The 23,223-nt window shown below is 43.9% G+C and overlaps 1 protein-coding gene across 1 annotated transcript in view; it reads right to left on the bottom strand.

Annotated features, from left to right (window-relative positions):
* The window catches only part of RYR3 (ryanodine receptor 3), a 546,057-nt gene that overhangs the window by 10,913 nt on the left and 511,921 nt on the right, over positions 1–23,223 (bottom strand). The window contains 12 exon segments of the mRNA XM_059705681.1: positions 2,164–2,310; positions 2,621–2,681; positions 3,093–3,220; positions 3,653–3,695; positions 9,191–9,321; positions 12,564–12,764; positions 13,516–13,602; positions 14,690–14,855; positions 16,604–16,662; positions 18,563–19,893; positions 20,544–20,625; positions 22,326–22,430. Of these exon segments, the coding sequence (XP_059561664.1) occupies positions 2,164–2,310; positions 2,621–2,681; positions 3,093–3,220; positions 3,653–3,695; positions 9,191–9,321; positions 12,564–12,764; positions 13,516–13,602; positions 14,690–14,855; positions 16,604–16,662; positions 18,563–19,893; positions 20,544–20,625; positions 22,326–22,430 (2,541 nt within the window).

The raw sequence follows: 23,223 nt of genomic DNA, 5'->3' as shown, positions 1-23,223 counted from the left end.
ATGTCCGTTCCGTGTTTTAGTTTCACTTTTGAAGTAGTTGTTCAAAGCAGCAAACTCCGGCATTAACCTATGCCGCCATCTTGGTTCTCTCTAAGGTGTACAACCTGATGATTTAATATATCTATACATTGTAAAATAATGACCAAATCAAGGTAATTGACATATCCATCACCTCATACAGTTATCATTTCTCTCTCTGTGTGTGTGGTAAGAACACTAAGATCTACTCTCAGCAAATTTTAAATATATGATACAGTATTTTTAATTATAATCACCTTGCTTTACATTAGATGCCAAGAACCTATTCCTCTTATAACTGGAAGTTCATACCCTTTGACCAACATCTCCCCATTTCCCTGCCCCCCTAGCCCCTGGTAAACACTATTCTACTCTTTGGTTCTATGAGCTCAACTTTTTTAGATTCCACATATAAATGAGATCATACAGTACTTGTCTTTCTGTGTCTGGCTTATTTCATTTAGCATAATGTTCTCAAGGCCCATCCATGCTATTACAAATGGCAGCATTTCCTTTTTTTCATGGCTGAATAATATCTCATTGCATGCACGTATATACCACATTTTTTTTATGTTCTTCCATTGATGGACACTTAGGTTGTTTCCATATCTTGGTTATTCAGAATAATGCTGTAGTGAACGTGGGAGTATAGCTTTCTCTTCAAGATACTACTGATTTCATTTCCTTTGCATTATACCCAGAAGTGGTATTGCTGGATCACATGGCAGTTCTAGATTTAATTTTGTAAGGAACCTCAAAACTGTTTTCCAAAATGGCTGCGCCAGCTGGGCACAGTTTGACTTCCTTCTTCTCTCCTCCTACAAAAGTTTAGAGGTGTGAGGGGACAAGTCTCATTCACGGAATTGCTCTTAATGCAGATGGAATGCTAAAGGGTCTGAGTTTGTTGGCAGAAGCAGTCATTAGAGGATTTTTTTTTAAATATATTTTATTGATTTTTTTACAGAGAGGAAGGGAGAGAGAGTTAGAAACATCGATGAGAGAGAAACATCGATCAGCTGCCTCCTGCACATCTCCTACTGGGGATATGCCCGCAACCCAGGTACATGCCCCTGACCGGAATCGAACCCGGGACCCTTCAGTCCGCAGGCCGACGCTCTATCCACTGAGCCAAACCGGTTTCGGCCATTAGAGGATTTTAATCAAGGGTTCACCCTGACAATATTGTCCAAGACAGACTGGATATTGATTGGAGACTGGATATGGCAATGGCGATATAGATACATGTCTTTTAATGTTTACTATACTATATCTGTACTTAGATATACTAATATATCTATATTAACTCTCAGCTTTTTATACATAAACACACATATATATGTATAGCTGTTTATATATGTGTGTACATACATGTCTAAATCATTGGTTCTTAGTTGGACGCATATACCATAAGTACCTGGGGAGTTTTTAAATTACAATAACCACTTGCTAACCTCCAGTGAGTACACCAGATCCATGGAGGAAGGGGGAGGGATCTCCAAAGTGATGATATGTCAATCACCTCCTTCCCTCCCCCTCTTCCCGGCTTGACCTAAATGTTAGGGGTTTCTGAATTAAGGTCTTATACCTCTTAAATGATGGCTACAATTTTATTTTTAACTAGAGGCCTGGTGCACAAAATTCGTGCACTTGGCCTGGGGGTCCTTCAGCCTGGCCTGTGCCCTCTCACAGTCTGGGAGCCCTTGGGGAATGTCCAAATGACGGCTCAGGCCCGTGGGCCTAACCCATCAGTCGGACATCCTTAGCGTTGCCCCAGAGGCGGGAGAGGCTCCCGCCGCTGCCGCACTCACCAGCTGTGAGCCCAGCTCAGGGATTCTGGCTGAGCGGCACTCCCCCTCTGGGAGTGCACTGACCACGAGGGGGAAGCTCCTGCGTTGAGCATCTGTCCCCTAGTGGTCAATGCGCATCATAGTGACAGTGTTAGCGACCGGTCATTCTGCCATTTGGTCAATTTGCATATTAGCCTTTTATTATATAGGATTGGCTGCAATTTTATAAAATAATCACTAGAAAGGGGTATTATACACTGTACACGTACCTTCCTGTTGTACACTAGTTGTACCATTTGTTTTGGTTAATTTTCCACATCTAGGTCTATTCTGTCCTGTGTTAGTATAAACCCAGTACCTGTTTGCCGTTATGAGTTACAGATGATAGGATGGTCCTCAGTGTCTTGAAGCCCATGGCGATATCCAGCAGGTGAGCAGCGAAGAAGAAGTTGTTGTAGTGGCCCAGGATGGACATGGTTGTGTACCAGGCCAGGTAGAGAAAGGACTGTGAGGATACAAGAAATTTAGAGCCTTTTCTGGCATCCATGCCTCCTGACACTCACTGAACCATTTTTTCTCATCTTTGGGGACAGAGTGAGGCTAGATGGTTTTTAGATGCCGAGGTGCTGTGAACCGGCCTAAGAATTGCCAAGTGGAACCCCATCTGTCTTACACGACTGCACAAGAGAGGCATGTCCCAGCATCGTCAGGCCCTCAATCTTTCTGCACATGCTCCCTAGCTTTTTCCTTGTGCAATCTAATGACATCCCTGAACCTGGGGCATAGAATCTTGTTTCTCCAGATGCCATACTTACGTTGTCAGTAAAAACAACTCCCAGCTTCCAGATATGGTACTTCATGTCAATGGAACTTAGCCTAAAGGGGAATAAAAAATTTAAAAACATGTAAATGTCAGGCTTTAGTGAAGTGTTTAATAAGGGGAAAATTAAGTTTTTTCTCTCTTAGGTTTAATAATCTAAATATGACTTTGAGCTTCTTTATCAGGTTGTATGTGTTCCCTGTGAGACTGAGAAAGGTAGAATCACCCATCCTGAAATTTCAATTAGTTTTTCTCTTTGAGTCAGGCATAAAGGCTGAGAGGTCCTTAAATGTTTTTAAAGCAGTGCTCTCCCAATAAGTTAGAATCCAGAGGAAACACCTAAGCCAGACCGGAGCCTGGGAGAACAAAGATCTGATTGAGATATTCCCCTTTAGCACCTTGAAAGGGCTGGAGAAATCAAAGGGTCTACTTTAGCCAGACTGGATTGTAACGCCTGAGCTCTGTACCATGACACCAGCGAGGCCGCCTCTGCTTTGGTCTCTTCCACGGGGCTAAAGTCCAGGGCATTTTTGTCCAAACCCAGGAGTTCAGCAATGCGTTCCGCTCCGTAGAGATCACCATACTTGTTTATCACCTAGAGCAGAAAGGAGGACGGGGTGAGTTGGGTCACATGTTACTAGCCATGCTTTCTCTAGCCCAGTGTCCGCGGAGGTCTGCTGTACTCTGGGCTCTTCCAAGGGGTTCATAAACACATGATTCAAAATGCAACAGGAAAATAAAGAGGAAAAATAACCTCCAAAGAAAACAGAAATGATAAAGGCAATCAAAAGAAAATTGCTTTTCGAGCTGCTAGCTTTTTGGAGGAGAGAAAAAAACTAGTGTGCAGAAAACAATGACTGGTAAGCTGTTAAAGGCAGATAAGGAGAGGAATGAAGCCAAACACCCGCATGTGTTCATATACACCCCTCCTGTGACTTACTCTTCTCTGTCATAAAAGTAACATCAATGTTACTCATGTTTGTCTATGGAGAACTTAAAGCCTACTCACCCCACTGACAGGGCATACCTTTCTCTTTACAAACTTGTCCCAGTAGTTATTAGGGAAAGATCTGAAAAAAAGAAAATGAAAAAGGGGGGTTCTTAACATCAAGGCCAAGCACATCAAGAGCCTTTGTAGTTTGCGTGTCTGGAACTGTGATCCTGTGGTGTTTGTCCTGCTCACTGAAGGATTCAAAACTTGATTGAACTTCAGAGTCTCCACAGGACTGACTTATGGTTCCACTACTTTGAACGGACTTCTAAGCACTTGGAAAGCCACTCTGCATTTTCTACTTAAAATTATGGTTAAGAGCCAGGGATTGTGATGACAGGATTAGACAGAAGCAGATATATGTTTATTGATCCCAGTATTGAGTAGAAACAGAACCCTGTAGGAAACAGCTGTTTTTAACCTTCGTTCATTGAGCGCCTAGTTATGTCAGTAGCTGGGGTAGGTGCTGGGGATCGGTGGGGCAACGCATAGACAAGGTCCTTAACTACATGAAGTTTCCAGTCGGGGAATCATCTTTAGTTAATTTCTTTAGCGTGTGGCTTAATCGTAATGCTCTTCCATTCCCTTCTCCATTCCCATATAATCCTGTGGGGTCTGCTTTCCTCAGGGATTTAGATCTCTTTCTCTTTTGGAGGTGGTTCCCAAAAACATCCCATGCCTACCCCCCAGGGAGAACTTCTTTCTTCTGCCTAGTAGCTTCTGCTAGCTCCACTGCAAATAATTTTCTATTGTTCAAGTCTGGAAAGAACTGTCACTTTCAGGTATGTCAGCAAAACCGTTTAAAATATTTTGCTCCTCTATAGAGCCCAGAAATCGGCCCGAACCAATATGCTCAATTAATATTTGACAAAGGAGGCAAGAACATACAATGGAGCCAAGATAGTCTCTTCAACAAATGGTGTTGGGAAAATTGGACAGATATATGCAAGAAAATGAAACTAGACCACCAACTTACACCATACACAAAAATAAACTCAAAATGGATAAAGGACTTAAATGTACGACAGGAAACCATAAAAATTCTAGAAGAATCCAAAGGCAACAAAATCTCAGACATATGCCGAAGCAATTTCTTCACTGATACAGCTCCTAGGGCACTTGAAACTAAAGAAAAAATGAACAAATGGGACTACATCAAAATAAAAAGCTTCTGCACAGCAAAAGAAACCATCAACAAAACAACGAGAAAACCCACTGTGTGGGAAAACATATTTGCCAATGTCATATCTGATAAGGGCCTATTCTCCAAAATTTATAGGGAACTCATACAACTTAACAAAAGGAAGATAAACAATCCAATCAAAAAATGGGCAAAGGACCTAAATAGACACCTTTCAAAAGAGGACACTCAGAAAGCCAAGAGACATATGAAAACATGCTCAAAGTCACTAATCATCCGAGAGATGCAAATCAAAACAATAATGAGGTACCATCTCACACCTGTCAGACTGGCTATCATCAACAAATCAACAAATGACAAGTGCTGGAGAGGATGTGGAGAAAAAGGAACACTTGTGCACTGCTGGTGGGAATGCAGACTGGTGCAGCCACTATGGAAGACAGTATGGAGTTTCCTTAAAAAACTGAAAATGGAACTCCCATTTGACCCTGTGATCCCACTTCTAGGAATATATCCCAAGAAACCGGAAACACCAATCAGAAAGGATATATGCACCCCTATGTTCATAGCAGCACAATTCACCATAGCTAAGATCTGGAAACAGCCTAAGTGCCCATCAGTAGATGAATGGATTAGAAAACTGTGGTACATCTACACGATGGAATACTATGCTGCTGCAAAAAGGAAGGAACTCTTATCATTTGCAACGTCATGGATGGAACTGGAGAGCATTATGCTAAGTGAAATAAGCCAGTCAATAAAGGAAAAATACCACATGATCTCACTCATTCATGGACAATAGAGACCATTATAAACTTTTGAACAATAATAGATACAGAGGCAGAGCTGCCTCAAACAGATTGTCAAACTGCAGCGGGAAGGCTGGGGAGGGTTGGGGGGCAGGAGGTAGGGGGGTAAGAGATCAACTAAAGGACTTGTGTGCATGCATATAAGCATAACCAATGGACATAAGACACTGGGGAATAGGGGAGGCTAGGGGACTGTCTAGGGCGGGGGGATAAAATGGACGCATATGTAATACCCTTTGTAATACTTTAAGCAATAAAAAAAAAATAAAATAAAATATTTTGCTCCTCTATAGAATGACTGATTCTTCCTGGGAAGGTTCCTCACGAGGCTAGATTGCAGCCAAGGAACTGCTGGCCCTTAGCACATACCTTCTTCCTTCTGCTCTCCTTTGAGTCATTCTTGTTGGATGTGGAACACACAGTCTCCTCTCCTAGCAATCACCCAAGTTGGTGGGGAGGTAGGGGGGCCTCCCTCTCTGCCCGCCCGGGCCTCTCAGAATCACCCACAGCAAAGGCCACCTCTCCCCCACAGGTGATGGTTAAAAAAAATTTTTTTTTATAGTTAAAGCAGCTTCTTTGTCTAAACATCCAAATGCCACCTAAAAGCAAGAACAAATGCTGGCTTTATAGAGTAAATTGCTAATAGGGGGACAGAAATAATTATGTTGACTTTCTTCTTTGTATATTTTTCTGCTACTTGATTTTTTTTATGTATTGCATTTTTAGATTCTAAAATAAAACAAACAAAAATTGAGCCACGCTTCCTCTGTCCACACTGATATCCCCTTTCTCTTAAATCCATTATAAAAATGGTCCAAAACCTACAACACAGCCTTGGCCACATTTTGTTGTAAGTGGAAAATTACACAAGTGGTGCAGGGCCACTGGCCAAAGGCTCTAGGCCAGACCCTTTTGCAGATGATCTTCCTTTGGTCTGAGTATTTTTTTATCCCCTGACTAGGTATGTAAGCTCCTTGGAGATAGAAAACATTTTTACTTGGTAATATTCCTCAAAGAGTGGGATAGAGAAAAGAAACTTCAGAAGGGAAGTACATAAATAAATGTTACATCAATATAGGAATGGTCAAGAAAAATAATATAAGATGCTCAACCTCTTTAGAATTCACAGTGAGGCGCCACTGCTCACCTACCGGCTTAGCTAAACTGATGGCACCTGCGGGTAAGGAGGCAGGGGAGCAGGAACTCTCCGACAGTGCTGGTTGGCAGGTAAATTGGGACAGACATTTGCATATTCTTTTTTTTAGGCATTTGCATATTCTATTCAGCAAAGTTATCTTCTGGGTCTCTCTTCCTCAGGAACTCTTTGGGCATGAGTTATAAAAATGTTCATTGTAGCACTGTTTGTAATAGCCAGAAATGAAAACACTTGAAATACCCACTGCCAGGAAAATGGATAACTATCTGATAACATTCTCCTATCAGTGTTTTGAAAATGTTTTGAAACATTTCAGTTTTGCAAATGACAAAACTATGGGTACACACATCAGCATAGGTGAGTTCTCCTGCTATTTGACCCAGTGATCCCACTTCTAGGAATACATCCTAAGAAACCAGAAACACCGATCAGAAAGAATGTATGCACCCCTATGTTCATAGCAGCAAAATTTACAATAGCTAAGATCTGGAAACAGCCCAAGTGCCCATCAGTAGATGAGTGGATAGAAGAGCTGTGGTACATTTATTCCATGGAATACTATGCAGCAATAAAAAAGAAGGATCTCTTATCCTTTGAGACAGCATGGAGGGACCTGAAGAATATCAAGCTAAGTGAAATAAGTCAGTCAGAGAAAGACAAGGATCACATGCGCTCACTCATATATGGAATCTAATTAACAAAATAAACTGATGAACAGAGAAGATCCAGAGACATGGAAACATGGAATAGAGTGTGGAATCTCAGAGGGAAGGTAGGAGAAGGTGAGTGGGCGGGAGGTAATCAACCAAAGACCTTGTATTCATAACCCATGGACACAGACAATTAGCTGGTGAAAGCCAGGGCTGGGAGGCCGGGGGCGGGGATGGTCTGGAGGGAGTTAATGTGGGGAAAAAGGGGATATATGTAATACTTTGAACAATAAAGATTTAAAAAAAAGTGAGTTCTCAAACATGGCACTGAAGAAACGATTCAAATGACTAACATATGGTAGAATTTCATTTATATACAGTTCAAAAATAGTTACAATGCACCAATATCTAAGGACACACACCTAAGTGCTAAAACTATAAAGCAAGAAATGATTATCACTAAAGTCAGGAGAGTGGTTAGCTGGGGGTTGAGGAGATAGGACAGAGAAGGATCATAACATCTGGGACCACAGAGCTTTTGGCAATGTTCCATTTTTTTAACCTTGGTAGTTCAATTTATTATTATACTTTAAAATATACATATACATTTTATATCTTCTATATGTGTGCTTAACAAGATATAAATGTTAAAAATGAGAGCTCTTCATGATATATAGTTAACTGAAAACAATAGGTTACAAAGTAATACACATACTGCAATGCTGTTATTGTGAAAAAAGTAAAGGTTCGTTTATCAAATTTTTTTAAAAAATATCTATTTATGCATTTTTCTCCTTGTGGACACTCATGCCACTTCAAATAAGTTTTAGCAGCTATCCTTGTTGGGACATTTTAGTGTTCTTGGCTCACTATCCCCTTAGGATAAATTTCTTGAAACTGAACTGCCTTTTTACTGGTATTTTGGGGCCATCTCATCTTGTGCTAGACACAAACATTACTGATAATTGCAGAAAGCTTACCAAAGAATTAAATTATTTCATAGTGCCAATATTTCTTGCCATAATGTTCAAGGATCCTAAATGGAGCCTGACTCTCTTCCTTATTTGAAGAGATTGGCAGGCATAGGCTTTGTGATTGAGGCATAGGCAGTCACTTTTCCCCTGCGAGAAGAGTCTTCTCTCAGTCTGCTGACCATCTTTGGGGAAGAAGCAATTTCCTTCTTCTAGGGGTCAGAGCTGTTGTTTCTAGATGTGCCTGTTTTTTTTATTTATTTTTATTTTTTTATATTTTATTGATTTTTTACAGAGAGGAAGGGAGAGGGATAGAGAGCTAGAAACATCGATGAGAAAGAAACATTGATCAGCTGCCTCCTGCACACCCCCCCCCCACACACACACACTGGGGATGTGCCCGCAACCAAGGTACATGCCCTTGACCGAATCAAACCTGGGACCCTTGAGTCCACAGGCCGACGCTCTATCCACTGAGCCAAACCAGTCAGGGCAAGATGTGCCTGTTTTAATTGTCACAGCTAAGTCGCCTTTGTTCACCTATCCAGCTCTATTTCTTTGCTTTCTTTCAGGACATTAGTTTATCTTGCAGCTCTCACTTTCACAATGAATACACTGACATTAGAGCATTACCTTCACTAATGATGACCATTTTTTGAATAGTTAGGGAAAGGGAATGACTAATAGCTTGATGCCACCATGTGCCAGGCACTGGGCCAAGCATTAATATCCCCAGACTGTAGACGGTGGTATTCTCATCCCTCTGTTACTGAAGAGGGAACTCAGGCTTAGAAGGCTTGGGTGGGTAGGGGGTGGGGGGGTGGGAGGGAGGAAGGGGACAACTTACGGTGTGTTGATTACCAAGCGGTCCCATTGCCCCTTGATGTCATCTTCAGATGGCTGTTCGGTGATATACAGGCCATCAAACTCCAGCTTCCTGGCAATTTCCTTTTCTCTTTTGAATACCACCAAAGGGACCTAGGAGGGGAGGACATGTTCCTCAGAGAAGGCTTCCTAATTAAAGCACGCTCTCCTACGAATTTCAATAAACCGTCCTTCCACCTTCAGGGCAACAATCTCCTTTTAGTGGGATTCTTAGGGTGCCTAATTATGTGTCCAGAATCAAACCTCTTATCACTCCTTGGGCTAGTACACCTTCCCTTCCAAAAGCTGATCTCACTTGGGCCACCCTTTAAGGTTTGGGTTAAACAGCTGATATTAATGCAAACTGGACTCCTCGAGTCATCCTAGTGAGAAGGCCGTATGCAGATGGGTCCCTGGGGCGGAATGAGTTAGGTCTCCTCAGACTCTTAGGCTGGAGTTGAACTAAAAAGGGATGATAGACTATTCTAGAGTTGATTAGTCAGCCACAGGTATACCATGAAATGCCCCCCCCACCCCCACCCCCGCTCAGTGGCTAGGGTCATATTCATCTCATGGCTTTGGAATTTGGTGAATGAAACATGGTTTGATGGACAGAATGAGAGGGCTCACTGGGCCCTGTACATAGTCTTTTGGATTGAGGTTTTCTTCCTCAGAGGCTTTGCCAGGAGAGTGCCTGCCAGGTAGGAGCGCTCTTATTTGTTCTCAACAATCACTCCCTGTTGTCTTCTTGCTCTAAGTCTGATTTTAGGTGCCAAGTGGGTGGCTATAGAGACCTACCACACAGACGGGTGGGGAAATAACCCATCACCCCAACCCTCACCAACACACACACACTTCAAATATGGGACAGTTAGTGAGGTCAGAGGCTACTGCTGAAATCCCAGGGGAAATCAGAAGAGCCTGAGCACCTCGAGCTGGAAAAGCTTAACTCAGAACCAGGCTTTCTCATTTACTGGGAAGCCACTGGTTACTTAGCAACATCCTTGAGACCTTGGTCTCCAAACAGTTTCTTCCAATAACTCTTCCTTAAAGCTAATGACATCCATATGCCTCACACTGCCCCTTTATTTCCAAGACAAAAAGACAAAATTTAGAACATGATTTGTAAAGCGTTACCTCTTGCTCTTTCTTCTTTAAAACAATGAAATGACACAGAGGAAAGAAAAGACTAATGCTAGGAAGATGGCAAAGGCTAATAATAGGCATCGCACACTGGGAGGAATCAATGACTGCTGTCAGCTAATGGATGATGTGGGAGGGGAAACAAAGATAAAGCTACGCTGACTAACTTCTGCTGTATTTTGAAATGACTCTGAATAACAATAATAATATCAAGTTTTAGAGCTGTTCTGATCTCTGGAATTCAAAGCATTCCCCTTCAGTCTTCTAGGAGTTTGTATGGCTTTGTAAGTAGGATTTGCACATTTTATTCCCTGGAGAGTGTTTCTCTAGGCCAGCAGTGTAGCTGCACCCTACACGATAGGTGAGCTCTGGGACGGTGACCTAAGGAGCAGCAGCTGGCACTCTTAGTGGCTCTCTGATGTTCTGAGTGCTTTTACACATAGCAGTTCATGTAATCCTCCAGCAATGTTCAGGGATCGGTGGTATTATGATACTCACTTTTACAGAGGAGGAAACGGAGGGGTGGCAGGTTAAATGGCTGAGCTGTGAGCCAACCCAGGTAGCCCGGCTACCAAATCTGTGCTTTTATTGTTACAGTGGGGTCCTCTGTGTGGTTTAGGGCAGCGGTCGCCAACCTTTCGGACCTCACGGGCCACCAGTGGTCCACAGACCATCAGGTGGCCACCGCTGGTTTAGGGCACATGCTCTCTTCAGCAGAGTAACTGAACTTCCTACATGATTACCATAGTTCACTGGGAAGTGAGGGCCACAAAGATAGACATATATTTCCTGGGGTTTTTTTTTTCCCTGTGAGGAGATGGCTTGGTAAAGAGCCAAGGAGATGTCCTACTAAAGAGAAGTAAAAAAAAAATGCAGAGAGAAAAATAAGTGGCACAGTAGAAAAAGAACTGGACTTAGAACACCAAACACAGAATGACTGAAGACTCACGTAACTGTGGTAGTGTCTGAAGACATAACCGTGGCCCTAGCAAACCTGGTCTCCTAGTATTACTGTCCTGTGCAGCCCTCCTCACCCCTGAGCCATAGTGAAGCTGGGCCGGCCCTGTGACTTGCTTTACCCAGAAGAATGCAATAGAAATGACACTGGCAGTTCTGGGGCTGGGGCTGGGCCTGTGCCTGGGCTTAAGAAGGGCTAGCAGCTTTCACTTCTGTGCTTTTTTGGAAACTCCAAGGCACCATATGCAAGAAGTCCAGCTACCTGGCTAGGGAGAGAATGTGGAGAGGCATGTGGACAGGGAAGTGCCCTGAGTCTGCACGGAGAGGCCCAGCTATGCCAGCCTGCCAGCCGCTACCTCTCCACTGTGCAGGCGTGAGCCAGTGCCACCGTGGACAGTCTGGCCCAGCTGAACTCCCACATGCTTGCTGATGCAGCCGCCTTCACATGGAGCAGAGAGCTGCTCTGATGGCCCAGCCAGTTCACAGAATCAGAGCGATCAAACATCATTTTCAGCCACCAAGCTTAGGGGTGATTTGTTATCAGCAATAAACAGTAACTGAAACTGTAACTCATTAAGTTTTCTTCTAATGTCTCGAAGAGTTAAAACCAAATAATTTTTGAAAGGCAAAAAGCATTTTTGTAAAAACTCCAATATAAATGCAAAGATCAGAAGAATCTCACATGACAAGGTGCATGTGTGATTTAGACGGATGCTTCTAATTTTATGAAATTCTACAAGTGGAGCCTGAAATGGGGCTCAGAGAGCAAGGCTTCTCAAACAGTGTGGATGCAGATCTCCTGGGGGTCATGCTACAGTACAGATTCCAATTTAACAGGCCTGGGGCGGGGCCCACAATTGTATGGGTCACCAGCTCCTAGGCCAGTGATGGCGAACCTACGACACGTGTGTCAGAGGTGACACGTGGACTCATTTTTTTGGTTGATTTTTCTTTGTTAAATGGCATTTAAATATATACAATAAATATCAAAAATATAAGTCTTTGTTTTACTATGGTTGCAAAGATCAAAAAATTTCTATATGTGACACGGCACCAGAGTTAAGTTAGGGTTTTTCAAAATGCTGACATGCCGAGCTCAAAAGGTTCGCCATCACTGGCCTAGGTGATACCCAGGATGCTGCGCCACAAACCTTAGTCTCTTAGCAAAGTCTTAGAGAACAAAGGGCTGGCTGGGCTCAGAAATGATGCCTCCTCTCCAAGGATTCAGATTAGATGCAGAGTGGACAGCAACTCACCTTGAGGCAGTAATAGCCCACCACGCAGACTAAAGAGATGATGGTGTGGATAACGGCCAGCGCCCGCAACGCTGGGGCCATGTACCCAGTGCTCTCCTGAAGGACAAAGAACACCATCGCTTCCTCCTCGTCGTCGTCACTGAAGGAATGCCACAGGTTCACCACATCCTCTGCCTCCTCTTCTAAAGGCTCTTCAGTGACCTGGCCAAGACACACACTCTTACAAACACCAGGAAGAGCATCCGCCGTTGGGTCTCCGCACAGACTTTATGTGGCTGAGCAAATAGCGGTGACAGCATTACTTGCTGAGTGTGAGATTTTGGGGCAACTTATTTCTAGGAATCCCTAGTAGCTCTAATAATTGCAAACAACACTTTAAATAGACAAAACGTATCTTTTGAGAAAAAGAAAAAAATATTTAAAAATTAAGGAATTTTTACTAAAAATTAGTAAAGGCCTATCATTCATGAATTCATTCCATGAACATTTATTATGTGCCTGCAGTGTACAAGACCCACTTATCAATGCTCCACATCTTCATTTCTCTTGATTAGTCCCTCCTTCTCCTCATTCAGAAAACAACTGTTAATTCTCCCTTCATAAGGGTTCTAACATGGGGATCAACTATAATGGTTCTCTCTGTTACCTTATTCCTCAAGGAAAGAACTGCATTTTGAAATGCCTTCCAGTTCCTAATAAAGGCTCAAGGACATAGTAGATTCCAAACAAATATTTGAAGAATTTATTAGGTAATTAATAGAACAACTGTGAACTACTGGAATACTGTCCTTGCAGGCAGTCTCTCCATTCTTCCCCTTGCTGAAGATGACACCCTTTTTAGAAGCCAGTGTCTTAGAAATGTCTTTAGATATTAGAATCTTAGCTCTAATTTCTATTATTTTTTTTAAAAAGTAAAGTACATTTAGTAAATGACCTTTGAATGAAGTATCACCTTGTAAAAGAGCAGGATGAAGTTGATAGCGAAGGCTACAAACAGAGCGAGGAACCTCAGGTTGTAGAAATTCCTGGCCAGGTAATGCTGAAAAGGAAAGGACAGGCAGAGGCGAGGAGCTTTGCAAGGAAAAGGGAACTTCCTTCTTTCACACAGAAGTTTACTCTGGTTAGAAGTTTACACGTGAATAGTTCTGCTCTTTGGTAACCAGTATTCTAGGACAATTCTGGCCTTCTTGGGACTTATTTGAGAGAGGAACCAAAAACAATGATTTAAAAAAAATTGCTTAGAGTGATGCTCAAAGGAACCCTGGCCCAACTTGTCCTTCGGGGTGCCAAATGCCAGACATGCCACCAGCAGATGCAAATGCTGCTATAAAGGCATGCATGTGTGTGTGTGTGCGTATACTGAGCACGTCACACAGAAATTAGTCTTTTGGGACATTATGGGTGATCTAAGTTCACAAAGACCTCTCTGCAGTTCCTACCCTGCATGCAACAAGACTGACGTCAGGTGCCTGGCCTTTTGTAAGTCACAGTCCCAGAGCCCCTACCTCTCCCTTCTCAGGGGCACCATTCCCATCCTCACTGCCATCTTCCCGGGAAGATCAGCATCTGAGGACTAGGGTGCAGCTGCATGGGGAAAGCGCTCAATCTCCCTGTGGAGGGCTCTTACCGCAGGTGCCGGGGAAGGGGTTATCCTGGCATCAGCAGCTGTACCTCAGGAGGCAGATCATCTGAGAACTGCAGAAGGTAGGCTGAGGGCTGATTGCATGTGGAAGAACAGCTTTTGGGGTCTGTTGTGAGAAACCACCTAACATGGGTAGATTCTTTCTGCATCCCTAATGGTCCAACTACTCGTGAACTTTGGCTGAGGAGCAGCAAAGTCCCCACATGACACAGCTAGGAAGAGGAATTCCCATGCTGTCCGAGACAGCACAGGGCAGAGAGGGTAACCACAGCTGGGCAGGGGAGCTGGAACACTTGGCTTTTGCCAGGTTAACCTCTATTGCGTTTCCTCCAACACAAGAGGAGCAGGCAGATAAATGAGAAGAGGAATGAGAAAGTGAGGAAGCATAACCAACCAAATTGTGAAACAAAATTGTGTCATTTCTCTGAGGTTTTCCTTGGGCCAACTCCTGCCCCAGAGGTGGGCCCTGGGCTGGAGCGCTTACCAGTAACTTGGTCTGGTAGATTTCCAGCCCTTTGAAGAAATTAGCCATGAAGGCTTCAGGCTTCTCGACTTTCTGGCCACGCCGCCGCTTCTTCTTTTTGGCCGCCTCTGCCCACAGGACCTTGGCTTGTTCTCCAGCTGTCTCCTCCTTCTCCCCATCTTCCATGCTGCAGGAGCAAGAAACCCACTTAGCACAGAGGCCAGGGGGAGGCCTGGTCCAGACAGGGAGACTGAATTCAAGCCTGGTAATTCTTTCTTGGGAGGTGGAAACCTCAGCTCTTTATCACCCACGGTGCCTGGACATCAACTGTGCACTTCGATGAGCCATGGTCATAGGTTTATGACAGTTATCAATAAGTTTGTAGTCTTTTTCAGAAATTTGGCTTAACTTTTCTTCTTCTTCAGAAAAGTCCTTTATTATTTATTTTTTAAGACTTCATTTGAATTAGCAATAGTATCTATTCTCCAAATTTGTGGTAGGGATTAAATGAGATATTGTGTAAAAGACCTTAGCATAGGGCCTGGCATGTAATAGGTATTGAATATATTAGATATCATCATCATTAACATTATATAAAGTTATGAAATGTCAGTGTTTGATAATTTGGCCAGATGGTGAAATTCTGACCTATTAGTGAGATTATAAAATTAACAAGATTAATAAAATGTGTTTATTGTATAGCTGGGGTAAAAGAAAATGTACCCAGAGCTTGAAAAATACCTATCTATATACATAAAAGCCTAAGTAACCACTACAACTAAATGACTGGAACAAGCAGAACGACAGGTTGACCAGTCGCTATGACGCGCAGATGCTCAATACAGGAGCTGCCCCCTGGTGGTCAGTGCACTCTTACAGCCAATCTCTCGCAGCCTCTCCCCCCCGGCTGGCCAATATCCTGTGGCCCCTTCACCCCTTGGCCCTCCAACCTCCTGTGGCCCCCACCTCCCTCAGCCAACCTTCCATGGCTCCACTGCCCACCCCGCCTCGGCCTGCCAACCTCCTACACCCCCTCCCCCCAGTCAGCCAGACCCCTGATAGGCCTCGATGGGATCCCACACATGCATGAATTCGTGCACCAGGCCTCTAGTTTCTTATATTACTACTAGAGGCCCCGTGCATGAAATTCGTGCATGGGTGCAGTCCCTAGGTCTGGCTGGCGATCAAAGCACAAGCGTCTGGCATGGAAGGACAGGTTCCAGCTGACCTCTGGGCCCTGGGCAGCACCTGGGCCCCTGCATGCCCCGCATCCACCTGAGTCATGGTGCCCAAGTCTCCACATGGAGATGTGGTGAGCATGGCCAGACGCCACGAGCCAGGGAGCAGCGTGGGCCTCTGGGCCACCTAGCGGCATCACATGGAAGCTGGGTGGGCAGTGTGCTCTCTCCCGGCTGGCCTTGCAGACTGGCTCCTGCATGACCCCACGGGGAATCTGACCGGCCCCTGTGGTCCCAGCAGCTGTGGCCCAGCTCACCTGGAAGATGCCGCACAGGTGTGAGACAGGCTTCTTGCGGGAGCCTGGCACCTGAGTGTGGGGGCTTCCCTGGTGTGCGAGCCCTGGCATACCAGGGGAGGGTAGCAGGGAGAGTCAGAGCAAGCTCAGCGGACACCCCACATTCTCACCACACTTCCGTCCCCGTCACCCCTGCCCCCAGATAGCTGGCAAGAGGTCACAGCACATCACCGACACCTGCCATGTTCCATGCCACCCCCTGGTGGTCAGCGCACATCATAGCAAGCAGTCGAACTCCCGGTTTCCCTGGTTGAACGACCACCCAAGGGGACAATTTGCATATTAGGCTTTTATTATATAGGATAGTATTACTACAGCTATTTACCACAGCAATAGAATAGTAGATGCTATCAAGAACTGTCTAACAGGAGTTTGAGTCCTCGAAGCTACCAAGAACTTACTCTGCCTTCTCGGGTTCCACTTTTCCTTCTGAGTCATGTGCTGCTTTCATCTCTGCTGCCTAGACAAAAACAACAGTCAGTCAAGTTCTCCCCAATCAGTGTGTTCATGGTGAAGAGCCATATCGCTGGCCACTTTCATCTCCTTGGTCAGAAGTCCCAATGGCTTTCTCTTCTCCTGCTTCTGCTTCTCTCAGGGTCATGGAAGGTGAGTGTCCTGCTACATATCCAGGTGCTCTGGAGAGATGCCAAGACAAAGATTTCAAATCTGAAAACTCCACTGCCCTCTTATTATTAGTCAACTCAAAGAGAAAACTTGAGCTCGGACACTGTCAGAGCCCGCAGCAGTGGTCCCATGACCCCATCGGGTCAGGGAGAGAGGGTCCAAATCAGAATCTGCTTCAGACAGGATACCTGCCTCGTCTTTAATCCTCTTAGCACCCGCTCCCCAGGGTCCTCTGCCTGATGACCATTGCACTTCGAAGAAAATTCAAGCTCCTTACCGACGCCTACATGGCTACAGGATCATGGCCTTTCATTCCATCCTCATCTTGCACCACTTGATTCCTTACTTCCTACACCCAGATCTCATGTCCTTTCCTGAGACAATCCAAATCCTTCCCTGCACCAGGACCTTTGCACTAAGCATATCCGCTGCCTGGAGTGTGACTGCTGTGCATGTGCCTGATATCCTTCAGGACATGGTTCATAGGACACCTTGTCAGAAGCCTCCTTGACAGTCCTATTTAAAGTAGGGCCCACATTCACTCTGTAACACATGTCCTTGTTCATTTATTTTAGCATGTGTCACAAATAATAATTATCTTATTTATTTGTTGTCTTCTTCCATTAGAAATTAAGCTCTATTAAAGCAAAAATGTCTTTCTTATTAACTGAGTTTTCATAGCCTCAGAACACAGCGTGGCATGTAGCAGGCCTTGAATGAATCCAATTATGTTTATGCCCTGGGGCTACATTGGGGAGCCAAATGGAGTAAAGAAATTAATATTATAAAAATGCCTATGATTCTGATGCTTTCTTCCCTGATTTGCAAAGTCAGGTGAGAGTTCTCTCCTATATATATACTTAGCACCTGGCATTCATCCTTCCTAATGTTCTTCATGCCTATACAGATTTATTCAATATCTCTCTTTTTCACTGAATTATAGGGACAATGCATTTTTCACTTACCACTGTATCCTCAGAGCCGAAAACAATGACAAGCACATATTAGCTAGTTAATAAATATTAATGTAATGAATGAATAAAAGTTGTCTTTGGGCTCTGATCTCTTTACACTTCTCTCCATACCCTCTTTAGTGCTAGAATGATGCTGTGAGTTGGATGCTGCAAGAGAGGGAAACACCCATGACCAAGGGTTGACCAAGGACCAACATCCATGACCAAGGGGCTCTGAATTACTATTATCTTATTCTCTTAATCTAGTCGACTGACTCAAAGTCCAAATTTAATAGTGGCTGCATCACAATACTGAAATGTCCCAGCTGATAAGACTCACTGGGACACTGTGCTAAAGTATATGATATCATCTGGACCTTTTGGGACACTGCAGAATTATTGTCTCACTAGAAAAACCTCCTGTTATATTACACCTGGTTTTCTATGCTTCCAGTTTACTGAATGAACCTGTTTATTAGAAGGTTAGTGAGAACTAACCTTCTAATAAAAGTGTGGAAGTAAGGTGAGCATCACAGATCACCATGTTTGAACTCTACAATGTAAACTGAAGACCACCCAGCAATTAGACACCGGGCATCCATTTACGACTTGCACCCCTCAGACATGGTAGAGCTAGAATGATGAGGTCAGGGTTATCATAGGAGAGCTGGTGTCTAATATATTGTTGGCTCTCAGGGAATTGGTGTCAGTACTAGCTGCAAAATATAGTAGCAAGTGTTTTTCTGGGCGTAAAGGAAGATGATGGAAACAAATTATGCTTACCTGTACTTTCCTTTTCTTCCGTACAGTACTCTCTAGTGTAGGGGGTTCATCCTTGCCAATAATCTCAGAGAGGTCACCCAAACCCACTTCTGGCCCATGCTTTGAGCCACCTTCTTTCTTGGAGTGGAATCCAAAAAGATCTGACATAATATCCGCATCTCCTTTCTCACTCTTTAAAAAGTGCACTAGTTCCGTGGTGATACCCGTCTCGGTCACTTCTGCCCTCTCAGCCTCCAAAACATCATCATGGATACCAAACTGGGTTGGATCAGGCATGTCCCCCAGGATCTTGGTCACCCTGATGTTCTTTGCCCCTTCTACCAGGCCCCCTCCAAACACTGTGTTCCAGAGGATCTGAAAGATTCCCCCCAAGATGGTGAAGAACAACCGGAACAGCCCCAAGAACAACATCCAGAAGAACGAGAAGAACACCTTTACCAGCTCCTTCACAGTCATCTTTTTCACCTTCCTGTATTGCTTCTTGAGGTTCTTTAGAGTTACCCTCTTTAGAAAGTTGGCAACATTTCTCTTCACTGAGGCACAGGCCATGGCAAATGCAGAGACAGACTCAAAGGATTTGTCATCCTCTTCTTCCCCCTCAATCTCTAATGTGTAAGAAGAGTCTTCATCTTCCTCCTCCTCCTCTTCTGGTCTGTCAGTTGAGTCAGATTCAGAGATCTGAGATGCTAACTGCATTTCAAAGATGGTATCCTCACAGAAGTTCACAAACAGTTCCATCTTTTCCTGTTCCCCACCTTCATTGACAACATCGAAGATGAACTGTCGCTTAGATTCCTTCACTTGGGGCTTTTCCCATTGAGTTCGACTGGATTCACTGATCTCAAAATAAACACGCTCAATTTTCTTGGCACCACCCATAATCTCAATGCGTCCTAGGTATGGTTCGAAGTAGTTTAGCACACTTTCTGCTGGGTCCAACAGACACTTAAGGCGAGAATCATTTGGCATATGCTCCGAGAGATTTGTCAATAACACTGCCACATTAAACCCTATATCCTTGGCCGGCTCATGGAACCGGTCGACAAAATCAATGTAATTAAACATGTCATTCTCATCAGCTTCTGCACAAGAAAGGAGAAAGTCAATCTCTGACTGTGTGTACTGTTTTTGCCCTTCCATGGCCTTCTGGAATTCTTTTTTGGAGATAATCCCTTTACCATCTGGGTCATATTCTTTGAAGGTGTCTGAGCTGGTTAAGTCTTTAAGTTTCAAGAACATGTCAAAGAATTTCAAGATCATTTCTACATTGGTAGATGACTCTACCAGTGTGTCAACCATCTGCTTGCCAATAGTTCCATTTACCACATTCCCTGTGAGGCAGGTTCAAAAAGACATACAAATATATCAATAAATTCAAGCCATTCTGTAACTGGTCAGGTAGCTATTTCTAAAAGACTTATGTGTCAAATCAGTCAGCTCTTTTCTGACTGTGATAATTTGGAAATGGGCAGGAGGGAGCAGCAAGCCATAAAGACTATACCACTAGGAGCCCGGGGCATAGAAACAGAGGGAGAAGGAGATGGCTATCCCAGTGCCTTTTATCTGGCTTGGGGCCTGGGAAATGGTTTTGTTATTAGATTACTGGGGACACATAGGAATAAGTGGTGCCCCTTTCATCCCCTTAAACCTAGGAGAGTGACCAACTAGATGGCTGGCATACACACTGGCAGCCAGATGTATTGAAAAGCAATGGGGAGAGGGAGAGAATAGGGAAGAGCAAAGCTTAGAGGTTTTCCCCAGTTCATTCTGGCTTTCCTATTGTCATAAAATAAGTTGGTTTCAGGCTTTGTCCATCAGACCATGTTCCTCTCACTCATTTTTTGTTGATGAAAATTTGGCTTTCTAACCAATGTTATATGGCATGAATGACCTGCCAGGAGGATAATCTGTGTGATTACTATGGTTAGTGCTTGGACCAATTACAGTTGTGTGAATGCCTAGTTATACCAAACAGCCCAACCTTCCAGGAGGGACAGAAGCATCACCACCATGTCCTGAAGGAGATCCAAGAGTTCCTTCAACAGCTCGATCTGACTGGAATCCTAGAACAGAAACAGGAGATACCCCTGAGCTATCTGATCCCTCAGCAAAGTACAGGGCAGCGAGCAAGAAGAGCCTGCTCTGGAAATGCTAGGTGAGGGTTGGGTCAATCTCGGGAATGAGTTCCCTTCTCATTGTGAATGCGGACGTCTTACCATCCACTGTTTGTAGCGCCGGGAAGCTGCCTGCAGCAGAGCATGGCCAATAGCATTCCTTTACAGCTTTCCTTTTATTAGCACAACGTGGCAGATTACCACTCGTTGTCCAAAACTACTGAACAACCCAATCCACCAAAGAGCTGTTAGGTATCTCTATAGTTTATGTTGTTGTGCTTGATACTGGAGAAATGCAAGTGAGCTTTTTGGGAATACTATTGCAATCCAATTAAGGCATTGAGAGTAAAATCACTAAGTGGGTTCTCCTTTTTTTTAATGGGTTAATTTAGGTTCTCCTGATTCTAGTTGGTGGTGATCTGGGTGCCACTGGTCCCTTAAAATGTTATATAATTGAGGCTATTCCTCCGGATGGTTTTGATACTAGTCTGTTTGGTTTTAATTTCAGCATTGCAGACAGTGCATTGCCAAGTTAGCACTGTGCTTTGCACCCTACATCACAGAAGGAAAACAATCCTTGGAGGATCTGAGGTGGGCAATCAGAGGGTGAGATTAAAAAATGCATCTGAGCCACACTCCTTTTACAGACTCTCTTTGTAAAGACAGTTATTTGTCTAGCTCTTTAAATTTCAGAGGGACATCCCCCAGCTCTGGTGTATGTCACAGCTTTATACAAAATAGATGTGTAGAATATTTGAGCTGGAAGAGACCTCAGAGATCAGCTATTCTAAATCCTAATATTTTACAGTTGATGAAGCAAAAAAACAGAAAAGGGAACTGGCTTTCTGAAATTTACTAGTGAGGAGGTAGCAGGACCTGTCTCCGGAGCCCCTCACCATGCTGCCCAGCTGGGTTGACATAGGAGTCAAGCAGCTGACATGTTACTGCTGAATTAGCAGCCCTCCCAAGAACTCTCTCCTCCCATAAGGCCAGAGTCAAAAGGGGAAAAAAATGAAAGGGTTAAATAGCACATTCCAGAAGGGAGGAGGCAGATGTGACAGCCTTGAACATTGTAGGTACACATTATTTAAATTGATGCTACAAATGTTATTCTAATCAGCCTGAAACATCCTGAAGTTCTCCCTCATGTGTTGCCATGGAGAGAGACGATCATCTACTACACACACTACATTTATTTGTTCATAATAAATGCTCTCAGCGAGTCTGATTCATCTTGCCAGAGAGATGGGGAGTGGAAAGGAAAGGCGGAGGTGCGGAGGGAGGGGGAAGCAAAGGTGAGAGAGAAGGCATAGGTGAATTAAAGAGACATGCGGATAGCTGACAGACCAGACAGAGCCATCGATTGTTATAAACTGACAAAGCAGTGACAAGGAAGCAAATGTTGAGGCAATTATGAAAAGGGTAGGTTGGTGGGACACAAGGAAGGAAGCTGCATCCATGCAAAAGCCCGTCTGGGCCATTCACTCCTATCTCCCATTTAGACCCATGGTTTTAAAAATGAGCCCTCATCTGCTTGACTTTTTCAGCCAGTGTTGATCAAGCAGCGACATCCACAGTGGGAATACCAAGGGGGTGAGGATTAACTTAGCATTTCACACCAACAACTCACTGGGGACAGGCTACAGTACCTGAGAGAGTTTCATCTGCATGTTAGCAAATACATGGAGGAAGCCGACCACCGCATCCCACAGCCTGCTGTGAGCCAGGCTCTGCTGGTTCCCAATGCAAGGGCCCTGTGGAGAGGAGGACATCCCATTTCACTGAAACATCATTAACTGCTCTGAAGGGCTTAGGAAGGGTCTGTGACACTAGTTTATATGAACAGGTAGCTCCTCCCCAAAGTCACATATTTTGTGCTCAATATTTCCCCAAGATATTAACACCCCCATCATAGGATCCTATGTCTAACAAAAGCCACTAGGAATTTCACAGTCCAGCGATGTCCAGAGATTTTCTTTTAGCCTTAGAATATGTTTTTCAAAGAAAATCTTACACTGAAGAACATCATTTAAAAAAGCTCAGTGCTCTGGTTGAACAAGACTGCAGAGCACCCCTGCCCACTTTCATCCACACCTTGGCTTACAAGGGGTCTGAGGAAGTCAAGGGTTCCATGGAGCCCACTGTGAAAATCAAGCCCTATCACATCTACTATTACCTGGCAAAGCTACCTGGAGAATGCTATGACCACATGGTTATCTGCTCAAATAAACAACAAAACAAACCCAAAACACTGAATAATATTCCTGGTCAATTACTTTTAGGATTTTCCTACTATTAACATGAACTTCAGGTATAATACCATCTCTATCGTTTCTGAAAGCCAAACACAGAGGGAAGACAATGACCAGTTTGCATTTTTCCTGTTAATATCCTTTCCAATTTTTGCAGAGCATTATTGATCTGATATTTCTTATTGTAAACTCTTCCTTATAGTTTATTTTTCCTACCTTTTAATCAATTCCAAAATCACCCTTCAGGAAGAAATTTCCAAAAAGTACACTGATACTATCTTATGTTCTGGAAATG

The sequence above is a fragment of the Myotis daubentonii genome, chromosome 1 (assembly GCF_963259705.1).
Source record: "Myotis daubentonii chromosome 1, mMyoDau2.1, whole genome shotgun sequence".
In the NCBI taxonomy this organism is placed as follows: Eukaryota; Metazoa; Chordata; class Mammalia; order Chiroptera; family Vespertilionidae; genus Myotis; species Myotis daubentonii.
Note: the sequence above shows the minus strand (reverse complement) of the source record. Positions and strands in the feature narration are given on the sequence as shown.